The 20,216-nt window shown below is 33.0% G+C and overlaps 1 protein-coding gene across 5 annotated transcripts in view; it reads left to right on the top strand.

The window, feature by feature from the left end:
- zfh2 (Zn finger homeodomain 2) overlaps positions 1 to 20,216 on the top strand; it is a 204,684-nt gene that overhangs the window by 102,877 nt on the left and 81,591 nt on the right. For all 5 annotated transcript variants that reach the window (XM_035082035.1, XM_035082033.1, XM_035082032.1 and 2 more), the window contains one exon: positions 15,612 to 18,979. In XM_035082035.1, the coding sequence (XP_034937926.1) occupies positions 15,811 to 18,979 (3,169 nt within the window). In that variant the 5' untranslated portion in view covers positions 15,612 to 15,810. The remainder of the gene's footprint in view (positions 1 to 15,611; positions 18,980 to 20,216) is intronic.

Raw genomic sequence — 20,216 nt, 5'->3', positions numbered from 1 at the left:
CCAGCTAAAGGAAATTATTTTATATTTTTCTGAATATTCTGCATTGTGTGGATACAATATAAATTAATAAAAAAATACTAGAGGGGGATTTCCCAAGTATATAAAAAATTATCCCCAACATGGAAGCCCTTTTCTCCACCAGTCAGGTAATTACTTGACAAAAAAAACTCATAAAAGTGCTTCAATGAACCTTAAAAAATTATTTTCTCATTTTGAGTAGAATTTATCTATGCTAGGGCTTCTAGAATACTAGAAATAAATTTTCTATTCGTTTTCAAATGTTAAACATTCGAATATTTTTTCAGTAATTCTCACCTGGAATTATTTAGTTCCGGTCTGGCAGAGGCATTTAAAGACTTGAGTTAGATAGAATTAGGGAGATGACTGGTGTGGTGAAGGTTGCAGAAACCATTAATTTACTTGGAGACAATAATGACAAAGATTTAGTTAACTAGTGACTAGAAAGTGCTAGAAACCAGTGATGTGCTAGAGAAAGACAGCGATCTAGGTGAGAAATTTGCTTACTTCATCTGGTCTCGATTAGGATAACAATGTGACCAGCTACAAGTTTTATGATCTTTCAGCTTGTAGACGTGTAAACATCTGGTCGACCTGCATGTTTTTAGGGTCTTTCGGCAAGCCACCTGAAGCACCCCCCTCGTAGTAGTACGTTGGACACCTGCTTGCAAAAGCTGAAAATTCACAGTTTTCAATTCAAACTTATTTACCACGCTTCAACATAGGTTGTGTAGCCTCTTCTTTCATTCAATCTTATTAAATATCCACAACTTCGAAGAATTCTTAACAAATCATCCAACAATGAATTTAATTAAATATGTGCATAAATATATATAATTATTATATTTATAGATTTCTTTTTAATTCATGTTTTAATATTAAATATTTTTTATGACAGAAAAACAAAAAAAGTAGGAAAATTACTCAAGCTTAAATTATTGTCAGAAACAGTGGAAAATATTTCGAAAAAATTTTTGAATTACGTATCGACTTAAATAATCGAAGGAGAAAAAAAAAACCGTTAATCATTTTGTTCTTGGAAATAATTACAACACATTCCAAAAATGCCTGAACAAATTTTAGCTCCCTGATGTGTTCTCTTATTCGGTCGTATAATTTTAAAATTCATTGGAAACAGAAGTGATATCGTTAATTATGTTTAATTAATTTAAATAAATATTAATAATGAGTTATAAGAAATGGGTGTATTTACATCGACTGTGGACCTACGAGTGAGAAGAATCTATGAAATAGTTTGAATAGCTCTGAATAGATGAATAAGGGTTGTATTGGATTCTCTTGCACAACCTGCAGTATGAGTGGTGGTCATTGGGGCACGTGTATCGTGATTAATCATTCAACGTGTGAGTCATTGATTCGCTTACCGACGGCTAGAGAGTACATTCTTATTATACACACATATAGATAGAAAGAACCGAAAAGAGTAAGCAGGTATAGGGAGAAATATAAAGAAATGTCAATCTACCGATACATTCTACACATTTCTCTCATTATAAATGGGAATAATTTATTTCAGCTGTTCTCTGAACTGTCATATTAACACAATGTCTACTAATTTTCTTTCCTTTATTTAAAAATAAAAAAAAACTTTATTCAATATCAAGAAAGTTTAATTATCATCTCAATTCTTTAGAATTGTTTCTGAAAATTCTTCCTGTGAAAGGAAAATTCTAGTTCATATCCTCTTTCACAATAGTTCTCTTAATTTAGTTCTCGATTGGGAAGTATTCATCTATTTTTGAGAATAAGTTTTTTAAAGAATTATTGAGTGATGGTATTTAAAAAATATTTGAACACATTTCCTTTATATTTTGATGAATGTTTTAGAATTATTTTTATCAAAGCCTTTTGATTATAAATAAATTTAAATAGGCACACATTAAATATTTTAATGAATAATAAATTTTATTTATGGTAAACAATATTTTTCATAGCATTAAAATTTTATAATAATTATTTTAATAATCTTTGACGACAATTCAATTCTATAATTATTAAAAACAAGCTGTAAATACTGATTTATTAATAATAATCTTATACATCTTTCAAGTTATTTACAAAGCAAAAAAATTAAAAGAAATATTTATAACTCACTCAGAAGATTTATTTAAAAAATATTCATTAAATTTTTTAACGTGTAAAAAAATTTTATAGACCCAGAATAAGTTAATTTATTAAAATAAAACATTGAAAAAAAATTTTTTTTTCAGTGTCTTAAGTGAAAGCAATAAAAATAAATTAAAATCCTCTTAATCATGATTATATTCAAATTAACAAAATTTTTGAATGTATGAATTAATACATATCCATAACATAAACATATATTAGAGAGTGACAAAAAGATATAACGTGTGGGAGTAATGTGATCGCCCACGGGAATAAATCCCAATAATTATTTGTACAATCAATAATCTATCGAAACGCCATATTGGATGTGATTATCAAGCGCGTGGAGTAGGTACCTGAAGACTCGTTTACACTCCAGGAGATCTCACCCGGGTGGTCTTCAATGCCATTTGGCATTGCCATTCTCGCGGGTATAGAGCAACAAATAAAAGTATAAGTAGAAAAATATAAGTAAGCGAGAGAGAGAGAGAGAGAGAGAGCAAGAGAAAGTAAGAGATATAAATATATTCGCAAAATCACGAATTGATAAATGACGAGTTAGTTATTCGAGGCGCCTGATTGATGCCAAGGCGTGGCTGCATTTTTCGCTCGCTCCCGAGAGGTCACGTCTCAAATACTCTCAGCGATGCTTGATTCGAAGAATCACATATGTGATCATCTTTCTTTCTTTTTCTTTTTTATTCTTTCCTTATTTCTTTCTTCCTCCATTTTTTCCTCTCTCGCCCTGCTGCCTCTCTTTTGGATACTTCTCTCTGTGTGTACAGCATAAAAGCGCGCACCTATAAACATTAATAAGTAAGTTTGTACGAGAAGAGAGTGTATGATGTGATGCTTGGGACCACACGAAGGACGAATAGCAATTAGTAATAATTCTGTCAGACAATAAGCCCGCATCTGATCCAAGGGGACCAGGACAATAAGAGATTCATGCCATCGTTTAATGGAAGCAAAGCCAAGAGGATCGGTTGCAACCGATTGGTCGACGAGATTTTATTTGTGATCTGGCTACAAAAGAAGAAGCCACTCGCGTACGAAAAGATACACGGCTATGGATTTATAAATACTAAAATAAAAAATAAATAAAAATCTCCACCATTCATGTGACTCCAAAAAATATTTTTATTAGCTCCAACATTTTTTTCATTTATAGTTTTATTGAGCCTGGTAATCTCTTTCTGGTAAACCAGTTGTATTTTTAAAAACAGTAAAAAATAGTCACTTAAAAAAAAAACAAATAATTACTAAATTACAAGCTTAAACTCATTTAAATAAATTTAAATAAATAAAAAAAATAATTATTTACCTTCTGAGTAGTAGAGCTTTAAATGAATAATAATCCAAGTGGTAAAATGATTTGACAATAATTCGAGTATTAATTATAAATAAACGCTTTATAATACTCGGATTAACTAAATTGACATAAAATTAGATAACTGCAAATAAATGATTTCCTCGGAGCAACATTGTCATCCTCTGGTTGTATATTTCCGCAGTATAATTGCAGTTTAGTTTTTCTTGTAATGTTCTTTTTGTAAAAGGAAGACAATACCATTGAACATAACTATATACATATGTATTCTTCTTCCACTGTTGCCTCTCGTATACTATATTTTCTCCACGTCATCGTTAATGAATTATCGTTCAAAGTCCACGACCCAGCGGGATATGCTCTTGGTCACTCTTTCATTCTCCTCTTATTATCCCGTTGAATTAAACGAGAGATTTCAACGATCGAATTAACAACGTCAATCAGAGATAGAGGAGAAGTCAATGATAAAAAGAATAAAGAAAAGCATCGGAATAAAAATAAATCAAGAATAAATATTCTTCTTGGCCCTTGTTACTCGGTCAAGGCATTTCTGTCGTTCATTTATTGTTACAATAATATGCATATACAAACTCCATACGTTATGTATAATAGACTCTAACCAGTTAATATTGCAAATTAGTATGATTTCTACCAACTTTTGTTGCTATTTATCTGATGAAATAGACTAATAAACGGATAAATAAAACCGGAAATGAAATAAAATGGTTGCTTTATAGAATATAAAAAGTTGTATTGATCAGGGGTGATGATTATGACTCGTACAGAAATGTGTCTGCATTCATTTGTTGACTTTTAACAGTTTTGTTTGTGCTAACATCATGGGTGCTGCACGCTAATTACACATATGCATGTCTTATTATCTTTATCCTTAAATAAAAACGTTTATTTACATTATTTACATGATGATGAAGTCATCATCATCATTACGATCATCAGTAGGTGACTGAAATGGCAATAAAGAATTAACGGATAATAATCTCAGGTCAATATTGTCATCAGTGTAGTCATACATTATTTTAATCATTGAAAATCAAAGTGCTTTAAACGTTCCAAGTTTCAACTTTATTATACGATCATGCATCTTTTAATCTGGGGAGCTCCCTTATGGAAAATCATTAAGGAACATACTGGCTTTGTATATATATACAATCAAGTCTTCTTGATACATTAAGAAAGCTGTTCAAGTTAGTGGTAATTTAAAACGACCTCGATTAGTGTTACGACTGACCTTCGCATCGATTAATCGTCGTTTAGTTAGTAAAATGTTGCGTTAGAATAATTAAATCTTCTTTTTCAATTATTTCAATCTTCAGCAGCTGCAGTGTATTTAAATACCATCATTATGCTTTATTTTATTCTTAGAAAGTCATTATTTAAATAACTTGAACAAAATTATATTGTGTTATTTCCATTTCGTAATCAAGGTTTTGAGAATGGAATTTAATTACAATTCGTTTAGAAAACATTTTTTTAATCGTTACTACTGATGATGTCATTATGTAAAGTGTGTCAAAATTATTTTTAATCAAGCCATCATAGCAAAAAGAAAACAACTCCATCTGATTAAAATATGTATCTATTTTTTTTTTTGGTTTCAAATGAATTGTAATTAATGGTCGAAAGTATATTGTTTTAAATAGAAGGTTTAAATGAATAGATTAAAAGAATACTGATCCTTTTGACATTTAATAAATTTTTTTTCATGTATAAATTCAACGGGGACATTTTAAAGATCAGTTTAGAATACATGTACACCACGGCTCAGATAGTTTTCTACTTGTAATGAGCTAATAATGAGCTCCAAAGCCGGCATGTGTATAGTAATATAAAGCGCAAAGCTGTTACTGATCAAAAGAGAGATACTTATCGTAGCATATACTGCAACATATATTTGTTATATGCCTCGATATAGTAATATATGGAAACAGAAAGTGTCGTTGAATTACTAGGAATTCAAAGCATGCCTCTCTTTGTTGATTATACATTTCTATGCATGTATTTAGAATTAAACTTTAATTTGGTATACAATTGGTTTAAAATGGCTTAGGAAAATCGTCACAAAAGTTCAGCACAGTGTTTTCATATTTTTCATAGATATTTACTTATATTTAGGTTTCTATCGATCACATTAAGGGATGTTTTTGCAATAATTTACAGGTGTTACTACGTCGCAGTTTATTTTCGCGATAACGCGCACGATGGACTGTCGCTTGTCAGCCGTAGCCTAGCTAAGTCGCCATGTCTAATTATGTCGCATTGATTTTGTCATTAGCAACCCTCTTGACCGCGCACCGCGCACCTAGTAAATGTCAATGCAAAAAATACTTTTACCTATTACCCGTAAATTACAAGTCTTGATACTTTTTCTTCCTTCACGTATTTTATATCTTTCATTTTTACATCCATCAAAACCTACCTCACTCCACTTTGTATTATTCACTGCCACTTTCAAGCTTTCCAATATTTTTTATATTTTTTTTTCATTGCTTTGAACTTGATCAATTCTAATTAGCACTACATTTATTATAGTTTGCTGGGAATTTTTTTATTGCGGTTGGTGTTTTAAATAAATTACTTGTATTGATTAAAAAATATTAGTGCATTATTCATAATAAAAATTGGAATGTTTTGGAGTAGTGTATTTGGTAAGGTGTAATTGAGTTAATAGAGATTGGTACAATTATTAGCAATTAGTTGCCTTTTTAGAATTAATTTGTTGCTTTTGCAAGGATTTTTTTAATTGTATTTAATTAATTATCATCAAAATACTTGCTATCTTATATAACATTTCTTCCATTATTAACAAAAAAAAAAAAAATTCTTAAACTTTAAATGTTTCAAATAATCAATACTGATTGATTAAATAAAAATTAAATAATTATCTATTTCTTCTGCTAATTTAATAAAAATCATTATCAATTCTTCTTTTTATTCCATTAATCTTCCTTAAAAAAATATTTAACTCTGAAAATTGTATCTAATCATCAGTCATTAGAATGCTCGATAATTTTTTAAAGACAAAAAATAATCTAAAAAGTGTTTGTTCCTTTTCATTAGTTCAAGTTCATGACCTGAAAAACGATGACATAAAAAATATTCTATCAATTCCACCAACATAATACAACTCGTAAAATAAATTAATCCAACAAGTAAATGTGGTATTTCACACAAGTCCTATTGACTAAGTTCATTGTTCTAATTGTAATGAAAGTTAGCAGGTGATTGAAGTCCACGTACACTGTATTACACAGTCTATATCTACTTCTCGGCGAAAATCCATCGAGGGTAATTATTAATTAACGATCGTTTATTATTAATTTGTTCTTGTAGCAAACCTACATCACATAGAGAACGTCATTACAGTTCGTGTATTGTAGATAGGTTGAAGTAACAATCATAGTGATGGTCATTAAGTCCTGATGTGTATGTGTCTACATGAAGGGCTACCACGACTTTTCATGTTCTGTACAAATGTACGTAACAACATCACACACACACACAAAATAAACACAGACTGAGAAAAAAAAATCTGGAGCGCACGTTGAGGAGAATATAAATAAATCGAGTGATATTTTTTCATTTTTTCTTCTAATATACACTGTATCACTGTTACTGTTAACTTGTTACATTTTATGTATCAACCATATCAGTGCTGGAATAAAGTGCGTGAGCGTGCGAAAGTAGGCAGATACGTGTGTACATATAGAACATATCTGAGCTTGTATAAGCGTAATGAATCACGCCTCGCTTGATACACCTCTCTCAGTATAATTTAATTTACCATGCGCATGGCACATAGGACGGTCGGCAAAAGCATCGGGACTTTACTCTAATGACCGTTTCCTGAGCATTGTTCAATACAACGCGTTTTAAACTCATGAATATTTGAATAGATAAACTTGGTTTTAACACGTTTCTTATTATAAGACACCACATATTTACTTATAGTACCATACAAATATATATATATGTATTGGTTGCATTTTTTTTATATTTATTTCAACACCAAACCTTCGGAATAGCATTGCTCTATAAATAAGCCTTTTGTATCGAAACTCATAAAAATCATGCTTTAATGATTTTCTAATCTTCTGAAAATCATTTAAAGCCATTATTAACACCGAGTTATCGTGGAAAGGTTGATCGGTTTAATAAATTTTAAATAAATAAATCAATAGTAATTAATTAGAAAATTGTCTTAGGAATTTTTTTTTTTTTTTGATTATTGATTAATTTATACCAATTTCAACATATCACGCCTTTGTGATAAATATGGGTGTAAATTATTTATAATTTATTTAATTATTATTAATGACAGATAATAAATAGAATAGTAAGGAGAATTTATTTCTATTAATATTTAATGAGTTAATGGTGTAGGAATTAAAGTGAACTTTAGAAAATGAAGAATGTCAAATATAATATACTTTTACCTGAACAATAATGAAGGAAATATTTGATATAAAAGTATTGGGATATCTTACGAAATATTTGAATGGGTAAATATTAGTTTGAAAATGTTTTTGTTGTGAAGCAGCATTTATTTACAGACAATTCTAATTTTCTAAATTTATGTTTGCTTTATACATATAGATATATATTTTATGAATTATATTTATAATTTCAAACGTAATGTTATACTTGTACAGATGTTTGTCTTGAAGTTAAATTAATCGGGGCCTGCACGAATAAGAATCAGTTGCTTGTACATTTAAAAAATGTATGATGGATTACATCTATACATACACAACAGTTATCACAACAGATGTATATGTATGTAAGACATTTTAAAGTTGTTTTGGAATTTCCCGGAATGCGATGTGGCCAGACACCAAAGTAGATCAAAGAATTGAAATGGCAAACAATAAGTTGAATAAAAGTGATCGATTAAAATTGAATGACGAATGAATTAGGAAAGCAGACATTCGATGGATGCGCTTGTGTGTAATCGTAGTAGGATAGACCAAGGAAAGATATTTCTTTTTAACTAATTCGATGCGGTCTATCGCGTGTCCCGTTTGTTTGCCGATTGTCGCACAACTGTGGTTCTTAGTAACGCAGAAATATGTCGGATAAGACGGTTAGTGCATTCTTTTTTTTTTTTTATTTTTTATTGATTGCATACAATTTTTCATTATTCACGAAAAAATATTGACATTAGGAACGCTACTTAACTCGTGCAATTACCGAAATTGCTCTTAAGAATAAAAATAATTCTCTTTACTTTAACTATTATTTATCATGATTGATTATGATAATTGAATGAACATTGATTTCATGCTCTTCATGACTACTAATAATTGATAAATAATAAATAATAACAAAAAAAAATTTTTACTTCCCAATTTTTAATAAAATAATTATTTAATAAATATTTTAAAATTATTCTAAAGCTTTAAAACAATTTGGTTTCTTTTTAAAATTTATTTTGAGTTTTTAATAATTATTAGCCATTTTTTATAAAGTCTTAATAATGATTAAATATAATTATTAATAATTATTCAGGTTTAATAATTTTTATTAAGATGCAATAATTCTCCATTCTTCTTCTGAGATTTTTAATAATAGTGGTTTTCCACTGTTTATCTATCGCAATGATTGAGAATAAATAAGGGCAAAATAGTACTCCATCTCATTTAAAATGTAAATAAGTGCAAAGCTTTTAAAAAAACACAAACTCCTTAATGAAAACACTTTTCTAAACGCGTAATATTCCTTCACCTCAAATCGAAAACATAATTAAAAATTCATGAAGATGGAGCGGAAGTACAAAGCCGGCTTATCTATGGCAAGGAGTAGTAATTATAGCAGTGATTTTAAGCGATAGATATCTTGGCCAAGTGCATATACAAACTATTATGCAGTGTAGGGAGGTATTGAAGCGGAGAAGGTGAAAGACAACGGAAATAATCGAAGGAGAAAAAGGGTTATAGCACGAAAAGAGTTAGAAGAAGGAAGAAAAGAGTAATTTACTCAACATGGATCCGGGCGGTGTTTAATCTGGGGAAAGGAACTGGCGATTATAAAGTCAAGACTGCAAAGGAGGGTTAGGCTAGTCCGGTATATTATCGGTGCTGAAGAGAGGGCTTCTTTGTGATATCAATTAAGTGTGATTTGCCCCCTGCCGCCGGCTCTTTCTCCTTATTCATTTTTTTTCTTTTCCATTTCTTACTATACTAAAACACCCCCGCACTAACCTGGCTTTAACCTGCTCCTTTATAATTTCCTTCGAATGCACAGCACCGTGAGAAACTCACCCGCAACACGCACGTACGCCGCAAGGCGGAGGATTTTCTGCTCTTTTGCTTTCGCGGTCGCCGATTATTAGATATCATCAAGAGATTCCTTTAAAGATCCAACAGTCAAGAAGGAGCATAAGCATGCGGTTGATACCTCTTAATCATTATTAGTTCTATCACCATGATCTACACATTTTTATAACATTTTTACGCTTCTTAATGCAATTATTATCAACTATCTATAAATGCTACTTTCAATATCATATTTTTTGATGCTAAAAAAATCTTTACTGCAAGATGACTCGTCTTTTTTTTTGCTACAACTGTCTTTTAGTTTGAATACAATTTATTGAGAGCAATTATTATAATATCTTCATTTTCAACGATCATTTCTGATCAATCAGAATTACTCCAGAGTTTGCTTCCAGCATCGTTCAATCATTTGATTCGTAAATTACAGAATTTATTCTTTCAATCATTGGTATGATTTGTTAAATCAAATAGTTATTGTCCTTTTAAAAATTATTTCATCTTTAGGTGCGGGCCATAATTGACTTGAATAACTTTGACTTTTTTATATCACTTTGTGCAAAGCTAAAAATATCATTTTAAGTATGATTAGACGTCATATTGAAAGGTCAATTGCTACTCAAGTTGATTATACATTTTTTTCTGCAAAAAAATTTATTTCATGAGTCTTAATAATTAGAAATTTCTTTTTATGCTCAATAATTGTTCTCAATCCTACAGAATAATGCTAATACCTTCGTAATTGCTAGAAAAAACTTTTTATAAAACATTTTCACTTTAAAAAATTTATTTCAAGGTAAAAATAAAGTTACTTGGAGTTTTTAATTTTAGATTTAATAATAAATAATTTTAGCAATATACTGACAGAATGAAGGAATACATTAAATTATCTTTCATTGTAAAAATTTGTTTATTAAATCAGTAATTACAGTTTTTTTCAGTTAAATCAAACTTTGTTCCCTTTATAGCTCTGAATTCTTCAAAAATAATTCTTCTCGCTCATTTTAATAATAATGAATAATATTGGAGGACATGTTGTTTCCTCTTCATCTCACTTCTCTTCTCATATCATTGCACATATTGTAAAAAATACAGTTACAATTTGGTTTCCGGTTATTGACAACTGACAAAGAGCGCATCCTCAGTGTACGGGTACAGTTGATTCTCATACCTCTCCCCTAAAATATCCCTAATTCCGTTATATTCACACCGCAATCTTCAAAACTCTGTCAACCGTCTGTTGGAAACCTTGAGTGTTTTCCGGCAACTTTCACCAGAATAAAGAATACCAAAACCGGACGCATCTCTCGAAATGGAACATTTTGTGTTTTCCGTATATTTCATGTGACACATGTATGCATATTATGAATATGAGAGCACATCACCATTTGCTACCACCGTTTCATCGATTATTTTGGCTCTTATTTCGATATCGTGAGAGACTGACGTCCATCATCACGCAAACTCACTTGGGTAAGGAAAGACAACCACGACGAAGACGACAATATGACGACCATTCCAGACAATTTCTTATTTAGATACTTTGATGTTGAATAAAAAAAGATAGAAATAAAATTTTCTTTCTATCCCTTTTTACCCCCCTCTAGCTACCTAGGGAGAAAGACTTGAGTCCTGAACGCACGAATCTGAATTTCTTATTTTCGTTTCAGACACGAAATTATCGATAAAAGACTCGTTGTTTTTTCTATCTTTTTCTCTACCCTACTGTGGTCCTCCTCGAATTTTTTTTAGATTTTTTTTCCAACAGTAGATGCAATGTTGCGAGTCGTTGGTACCTCGAGTGTTGTCCCCCCTTCATCCTTGAGGGGTCTATGGTACTAAATCGATAGTGTAGACGCTTAATGAACGGCAACCGAAAGTTCCTAGTCATTCTACTCGTCACGAGAGGCACACCGCCGTCTTGGCTTATAGTTTATCGATTGATCAGACGATTGTCCAGACACTTCTGCTCTAGTACATACGGGTATCATGAATTTAAAAATAACCTCTCGATATTGACAGTAAATTTAACGCTTGCAATCTTTGAAGACCATGATTTAATTGAATCAATTGATTTCTGTTAAAAATTAACAATGCAATGTAATAAATCATCTACCTAGTTATCATTTATCATTATTATTCCATCCTTTGCTCATCTGCTTTTTTAACTTTATTCATTTTCCATCATCAGTAAGCTACTTATTTTTTTTGTCATCCGTGTAACCGTAGCATTTTTTTATGTATTTTTTTTGAACCGATAAATTACGAAAAATAGAAAAAGACGATAGCCAGGTGATGGCCAGGTTGGCAGATGTTTCGTCCTAAACTCGCAGTCACAGCATACAAGATACTGAAAACACCGTCACCCTTGTTTTCCGTCGCTTTAGATCCCCCAAATGTTGGCTTTCATGGGACAGTCACGGTTTTTGTGTCAACAGAGTGGAGATATAAAAGAAAAACGATTGGGAAAATAAGTGAGAAGGAATTCTAATTGATACAAAATGATTTCCGTTAATTTTTTTTTTTTTCATTAGTTATAATTATAACGTATTATTTTTTTTGGGTTGGATAAATATATTTTAATAATACAGCTTGGATTAATTGTATGTAAATGTCCATCTCTCATTATTGACTCTAGAGTCCGTTCTCGAATAGGCCACTAATTTTTTAAGAGAACTTGAGATTTAACCTTTAAGTATTGAATCTCAGCGAGCTATACCAGCTTTTCATCAAAGAAAGCGCTTCGTCATTCGTCTCAACGAAAACTTCTCGACGACTTGACGAACGAGATTTTTTAGAAAGAGGAAGAGAAGTCGAATGAACGCGAGAAGGGAGGGAGAGGGGATATAAGAAATCATAAGAAGGATGAAATTTTCTGAGTAGTTTTTAAATCATTATAGTCTGTCGCTTTTTTCTTCCTTTGTAATTAGTGTTTTTGTATTTTCCCTCAGCTACTTAGGGCCTTTTTCAAGTACTCAGATGCTATTAGGAAAAAATCGTGACAGGGAATATTTAAAATTGTGAACAAATTTTCTAAAAAACTATAATTAAATTCTTTAAAAGTCTTTTGAAGTTTCTTTAGAAATTCAATTCAATTTTAATTACTCATAATGGAGCATATTTTTAATTTTAATTATCAATTGGATTTATTATTGGAAATAATAGATAGGAAAAAGCAGGTCAAATAGACCATCTGGAGTTAGAAAAAATGTTTTTTGTCTAAAGAATAGAATTTTTTATATTTTGGAGCATTTAATTGGGGTATCTTATTTTTTTTTCCTTTTGTTTTTGAATGAAAGGAAATCAAAATTCGTTACGTCTGAAATTAAACAATTAAATTTAACAATAAATTTAAATTATTGGAATAAAAAAATGTTAAATTTATTTTTTATAAATACATTAATGAGTTAATTAATTATTTAACAATACATTATTCAATCAAAGAAGCAGAATTTATTTATTTTATTGAATTATTTTTATCTTTTTGTTTTCATCAGCATTGAATAAAATAAATAGATATTGTGTAATTTTAAAATACAAGTTATAATATAAAATAAACTAAATGCCAATAACTACTAAAAAGCTTGTTGAAATAAATTTATGAACAGGATGTTGGTTATTAAAATAGTAAGAATGTGATAAGCCAAAATTAGAATACAGTAAACAAGTAATTGCATTGTTATAGAAATGGTGAACAATATCTGTGATTGTGATAATCTGGGAAAATGACCGTATAAGATCGTGCAATGTGGCTGGCATTATAGAATAAATAAGGTTTCTGGTTTGCGATGCACATTGCAGCAGAAGTACCTATATACATATATGCACAGTGACTGGATTATGGAGTTTGTAACGCGGAATTATAAACCCAGTGTGGCGAAGGTATGAGAGAATGAAAGAAGAGAAAAAGAGACAAGTATAATGCAGTACACGTATATACATTCCATTATAGGTCCAACGATGGTCGCATGATGACCGTCCAGTGTAACAGGGAAGAGAAGGAACAGATACAGAAAAATAGAGACAGAGAGTGAGAATCTACGAGATGAGAGAGCCTCAGGCCGTCACGGCGTTCGCTACACCCCCACGTGTATATACACAAATGCTGATGCTTGACTCATACACGTACATGATCTAAGCGAAATACACTCACACATCTATTTATCCAAGTCTCAGATCCGTTAGATTCCAGGGATACTTCAGCCCGCGCTCCTCAGAAATGATCCCTCGACTTGATTTCACGTAATTGGGATGCAATTATAAAATGGTCAGGCGCTCCCGGCACTTTTACACCGTTCGCTTCGGAGAATACCACGGAATATATTCTCTCTTTTCACATACACTCTACTACTTTCAAGTTCAATGTTTCATCATACATTAACTATCATTTTTTACCTTTTTATTCAGAGAAAATTAATCAGATGCAGTGAGTAGATTTTATTGATGATGATGCTCATCATTTCAATTATTTGTTCATTTTACCGAGATTTAAACATGCTACGTTCAAGGCACCCCGGGGTACAACGGCTTTTTGATCAGTTTTTTTCATTTAAAATTATTCTATCGAAATGTTGTTAATTTTATCAATTTTTTTTGTTGCTATTTTATCATGGTTTGGGTTGGTTTATTAGGAGGATTGGTTTTGGTAGAAACCGTTGGATTCTGTGTTCCCCTAAAATGTATTCAAGTACCCGGATATGATTCTTTTGTTGGCTTTATGGTGTAAATGTAAATTATTATCGAAATGGAACAATTATATCACATTCAATATCCTTTCAGTGTAACTGACGAAAAAAACTGTTACACATTATTTTTATTAGCATTTATTTTGCTTTAATAAAACAATCAATTATTGACAACGAATATTTATTGTTAATAATTTTTTTTTCATTTTGATTTATTAAATTTCCCACGATTAATCAATGATTTTGGAGTAAGATCTAAACTTTACCACCTTTTCATATGTTTGAATAAATCTTTAAAAACGTCTTTTAGAAACATAACTGAAAAGAAATCTATGAAGCATTCACGAGAGCTGTGGTGACTTATTATAACCGTGCTTATGTATATCGCTCCATGTATAGATATTTTCACTCTCTTTTTTATTTTTTTTTCATTCTCGTTTATACTCACAAGGGTCAAATAAGGAAGAACCTATCGATACAGAATCGATATAGATAAGTCGGGTCGATGGGTCGCAAACACAGCTGGGTACATGTATGCGCGATTCAGGTATAACCTTAGCACACACAGAACAGGCTTTGTGTTGTCCGCTCGTCATCGAGACAACTTCTTCTCAGATATATAGGTTTTGTGTGAGTAACAACCGTTGCTTTTCGACCTTACTGTGCGTTCTAGTGTGTTGTATACCCAGCTTGCTACAATTCTGCGTATTTTACTATCTTATGGCTTTTCCTCGTCTTTCTCAGTAGCCTTATCTTCCTCTTTTTATTTGCTTATGATTAAAAATCCAACATACTTTCGAAAAATGCCGAAACAGGCTTGTCTTTATATTTCAAATGTTGAAAAAAAAAAATGAGGTATCATATAATTTACGTATGAAAAATGGGTTATCTTCAGTCAGATATTAGTCTGTGAATTATCGAAAGATCTAAGCTAATAGATATTATTTTTGAATAAAAATCTTTTTCTATTGAATTTGTAAATAGTTTGAATTATGAATTCATTTAATTTTTTAATATTTGAAGAAATTTATGGAATTGAAAAAAATTTTTTGACGAATTATAATAAATTAGTAGATATATTTTTATAAAATTAAGTTAAAAATAGATAAAATTTATTTTATGAATAAAAAATTAATGTATTGATTTTTTTGGATGTTACAGGTACGACCTGGGTTTACGAAGAGGTAGCTAGTGAATCTTCTACCATAGGTGAACAAGAGGAACAAGAGTGGAGAACAGGGATAATTCAAGTGTCCCAAGTGTCGTGTGTGGATAAAAAAAGTGGGCGTTCGAAAAAAGTACGTGTAGACTCATGCGCCGTTGGTGATGTGAGGCTGGCGGTCGCCTCACGTTTGGGGTGATGCCCTCCAGTGAGCCCCATCCCCCTCAGTACCATCTTCAACATCATACGATTCCACCCTCGCATCTGCAACAGCACTCGTCGTCGCCGACGAGCGCACTTGGGCAACATCATCTCTATCAACAGCTGGTGGCGGCCCATCACCAGCAACAACAGCAGCAGCACGGCATTAACTTCCAAAATTCCGCGTTTACGCAGCAGAAACAAGAGATGAGCCCGGAGGAGGAGGGCGGCCGTAGTGGTGGTTCACCTCCGACGGCTGGAGCAGCCCTCCAACAACCCCATCATCCTCGAACGGCTAGTCCACCTTCAGGTACAGAACCCTGTACGCGAGATGCAATTCCAACGCCAACGCCTACTGCTGATACCACAACCACCACCAACACCACCACCTCAGCAGCTGGAACCAATACGACTGCTACATCTGCGGCCAGTGCGACAGCCACAACCACCGTAAACATGCAGTCACCGGGCTCAGCGCAAAAACAGGGTCCAAGTCCTAGTCCAAGTCCACCTGGTGGGGATGTAGAGAAATTTGACGGAAAAATTGTCTATAATCCTGATGGATCGGCCTACATCATCGAAGGAGAAAGTGAATTAAGTGAGGATGAATCTCTTCCTGATGGATGTATCGTTGATGGTCGGGGTGTTTCTGTGCCTCACTCGTTGGTTTTTCCACAAATCGCTAGCGCTTTCTACGTGTCAAGGCTGTATGCTCATCAAGCCTATCAGCAACAGCAACAACAGCAAGCGCAACGATCATCACAAATGCATAATCCTGATCTACCTGTGATGCATAGCTATCGGGTAATTAGTTATAGAAGCGCGGAAGGTACAAAACCAGTAAGCGCATCGGCTGTGCCACCACCACCCCCATCAACGTCAGTTCCAGTTAAACCAATTCTTATGTGTTTTATATGTAAGCTAAGTTTTGGTTATGCTAAAAGCTTTGTTGCTCATGCTCAAGGGGAGCATCAGTTAACGATGATGGAGGATGAGAGACAAGTGTTATCACATTCAACTGCATCAGCTATTATTCAGGCTGTGGGACGGGGGAAACAACCCTTAGTCAGTTTTTTGGAGCCAGTTACAAGCTCTTCGTGTTCACAAAATTGGCCTGCTCAGTCGCAGACACAACAGCAACGAGGTGAAGATGCTAATGAACAAGAAACGCCGACTACTACGAGTACACCAGCAAGTACACCTGGAATCCCTAGTAGTCCTCAAAGTCAACAACAAAGGCCATCTCCTAGTACACCAACAATGGCATCGTCTCATCTTGGCAATTTAAGCTTTAATCATCAGTCCCAACATTCGTGGACCAGTGGACAAGTGAGTGCGGCGTCATGGGCAAAAGCTCCTGATGCTGTTCATTATACATCACCACCACCTCCACCACCATCATCAACCAAAGGTTCTCCTTCGTCCTATGCGGCGCTTACTCAACAACCGCCAAATTTTCTCACCGGTACGACTATTGGAGTGTGTCCAGAACATATGCAAGGACGACCAAGTGGTGTTGAGTGTAGTAAGTGTGAGCTTATTCTTGCAAGCTCTAGACTTGCCGGACCAGGTGGTCCATTGGCTGGAATTCACAGCCGCAATTCGTGTAAAACTCTCAAGTGTCCGAAGTGTAATTGGCACTACAAGTACCAAGAGACTCTTGAAATTCATATGAAAGAAAAACATCCAGAGAGTGAAACGTCGTGTATTTATTGCATAGCAGGTCAACCACATCCAAGGTTAGCGCGAGGCGAAACTTATACTTGTGGTTACAAGCCATACAGATGTGAAGTTTGTAATTATTCAACGACAACTAAGGGTAATCTCAGCATACATATGCAGAGTGATAAACATTTAAATAATATGCAAGAACTTCAACAAGGTGGTGGCAGTGGAGCATCAGGAACGAGTAATCCTTCGTCATCGCAAGAGTCACCAATGCCAACAAGGAGCCCTCATCATCAACAAAATCACAGTCCTCATCTAAGTGGTCCAACAGTGACGCAGGGTAAACCTAAACCTACATTTCGCTGTGATGTTTGTAATTATGAAACAAATGTCGCGAGAAATCTCAGGATACACATGACCAGTGAAAAACATACGCACAATATGTTGGTTCTCCAACAAAATGTCAAGCACATGCAAACGTTATCAGCATTACAATCTCATCATCAACAACAAGCTCAACAGCAGCATCATCATCAACAACAACAACAGCAACAACAACTAGAACAATTATTACACCTTGGTGGTCTTGATAAGCCACAACATGCTGAAGCAGCGCTTGCAGATATGGCATATAACCAAGCTCTTCTTATCCAGATGATGACTGGCGGCCAATTACCACCGCAACTTCCCCCTGAGCTTATGGGTGGTATGGCTAGTATGACTGCAATAAGTAATCTCGGTGGTGATGTTGGCTTGTCTCCTGATAGTATGGAACCTCCTCCAGAACCAGCAGATCCAGATCCAACTCATCTTTATCACTGCTGTGTTTGCAATAATTACAGCACTGATTCCCTTGAAGCCTTAGGCCACCACCTTGCGACTGATCGATCGAAAACGCGTGAAGGAGAGATTCTTGCCCTTGTTGCTGGTAATTTTGTCTGTAAACTGTGTTCCTATAAGACTAATCTTAAAGCAAACTTTCAATTACATTGTAAAACTGACAAACATCTTCAACGGTTACACCATGTCAATCACGTGAAAGAAGGTGGTCCAAGAAATGAGTGGAAACTCAAGTATCTTGCATCACCAACAAGTGCAGCACAATTACGTTGCCATGCTTGTGATTATTATACGAATAGTGCCCATAAGCTTGCCCTACATGCATCTTCACCAAGGCACGAAGCAGCATCACTTCTTCTTCGTCATCTGCTAGAATCTAGTGTCAATATTCAATCTCCGGGTAAACTTTATCATTGTGCTCTGTGTGGGTTTAGTGCAAAACATCGGTTACCTCTTCTTCAACATGTCAGATCGTTGAGGCATCTTCAAATGGAACAACTACATCAGCTCCATCGAAGAAGTGGTATTCAAGGTAATGAAACACCACATACTGATATTGGTGATGTGTTTCAAGTAGTCGCTGATCCTGATGGACCATCGACTCAACAAGCCAGTCCTACAACTCCAACGACTCCTAATGCTTCAAACATTCACAACGGTGAGTTCAATTATTATTTATATTTATTTAGAAAGTCTTATTCTAATCATAGTAAAGATACCGTCACTTTGAGGATAATTTATTTGTTCAATTATCAGTTGAGTCATTTTCTCTCAGTCAAATGCTTTAATTATCTATCAATAATTTTATATTTATCAAAATTCTTCCTTGACTGAATAATTTAAACTTTAATTTCTATTTTTTAAATTGCATTTTTATCATTAATTAATATTCTCTTTTCAATAAAAAAGAGATCAAAGTTAATACTGGCAGTAATTTTGTTATAAAAAATATTACAATTAAATTATTACCACTGATAATAATAATAATTTCATAATAATTCTCAGAATAAAATAACAGAAATTATTAAATCAAAATAAATTATAATAACTACCCATAAATTCTTCTTTTATTCTAATAGTAGCAATTTTTTTATAATTCTCTTTATTTCATTGTTATTATTTTTGATCTCATACTTACACGAGCATGCACATAATTTCATTGTACGTATTATATATGCGTGTGTCTATTGGGGTGAAATTAAAGACATTAAATTTATAGTCGCTCTGTAATTAACTTTTACAATAACGTGACCGCGATTGTTATGATAAGTAACACGTGTAGCGGTCAATCAGCCGGATTTAAAGACAAGCACAATGATCAAAAAAGTCTTCCGCGAACAACTGACGCTCCACAAGTCAACGCGTCCAATTCATAACAATACAAAGTGAAAATTCACCACCTTGTAATTAATGAATTCACTCTGCTCTCATCGATTATAACCATCGCAATTAGTTGTAGTTGCAATTATGGTTATTTAGTCTTTACACCATATGGTGATGGCGTGTGCCGTTACCACGCACAATATCATGCGTGTTATTTTGTGAACCATATATTTTTTATACCCGATTCATATAATATATATTAAATATAGATTGCATTTATACATAGTCATATATATATATAAATTCTGCGGAAACCAGGCCAAAGAATAAGAGCACGCGCCTTATTCACAACTGACGTTTGAAAATTTCGACAATATGTTCCTTTCATCATCCACTGATGTTTATTTCCTCTTCATTTCATTTTTCAACGCATGTTCACTATTTTATTTTACATTTGTGCCAATCGTTATAATGAATAACAAGTTATCAATACAATTGAACCAAGATGATCTTGATCAGTTTTAATACTCCCTTACCTTCTTCGATATTTTATTACACATTTTTATTTTTTT

The sequence above is a fragment of the Chelonus insularis genome, unplaced genomic scaffold (assembly GCF_013357705.1).
Source record: "Chelonus insularis isolate UGA/USDA-ARS -01 unplaced genomic scaffold, ASM1335770v1 contig_334_pilon, whole genome shotgun sequence".
Lineage (NCBI taxonomy): Eukaryota > Metazoa > Arthropoda > Insecta > Hymenoptera > Braconidae > Chelonus > Chelonus insularis.
Note: the sequence above shows the minus strand (reverse complement) of the source record. Positions and strands in the feature narration are given on the sequence as shown.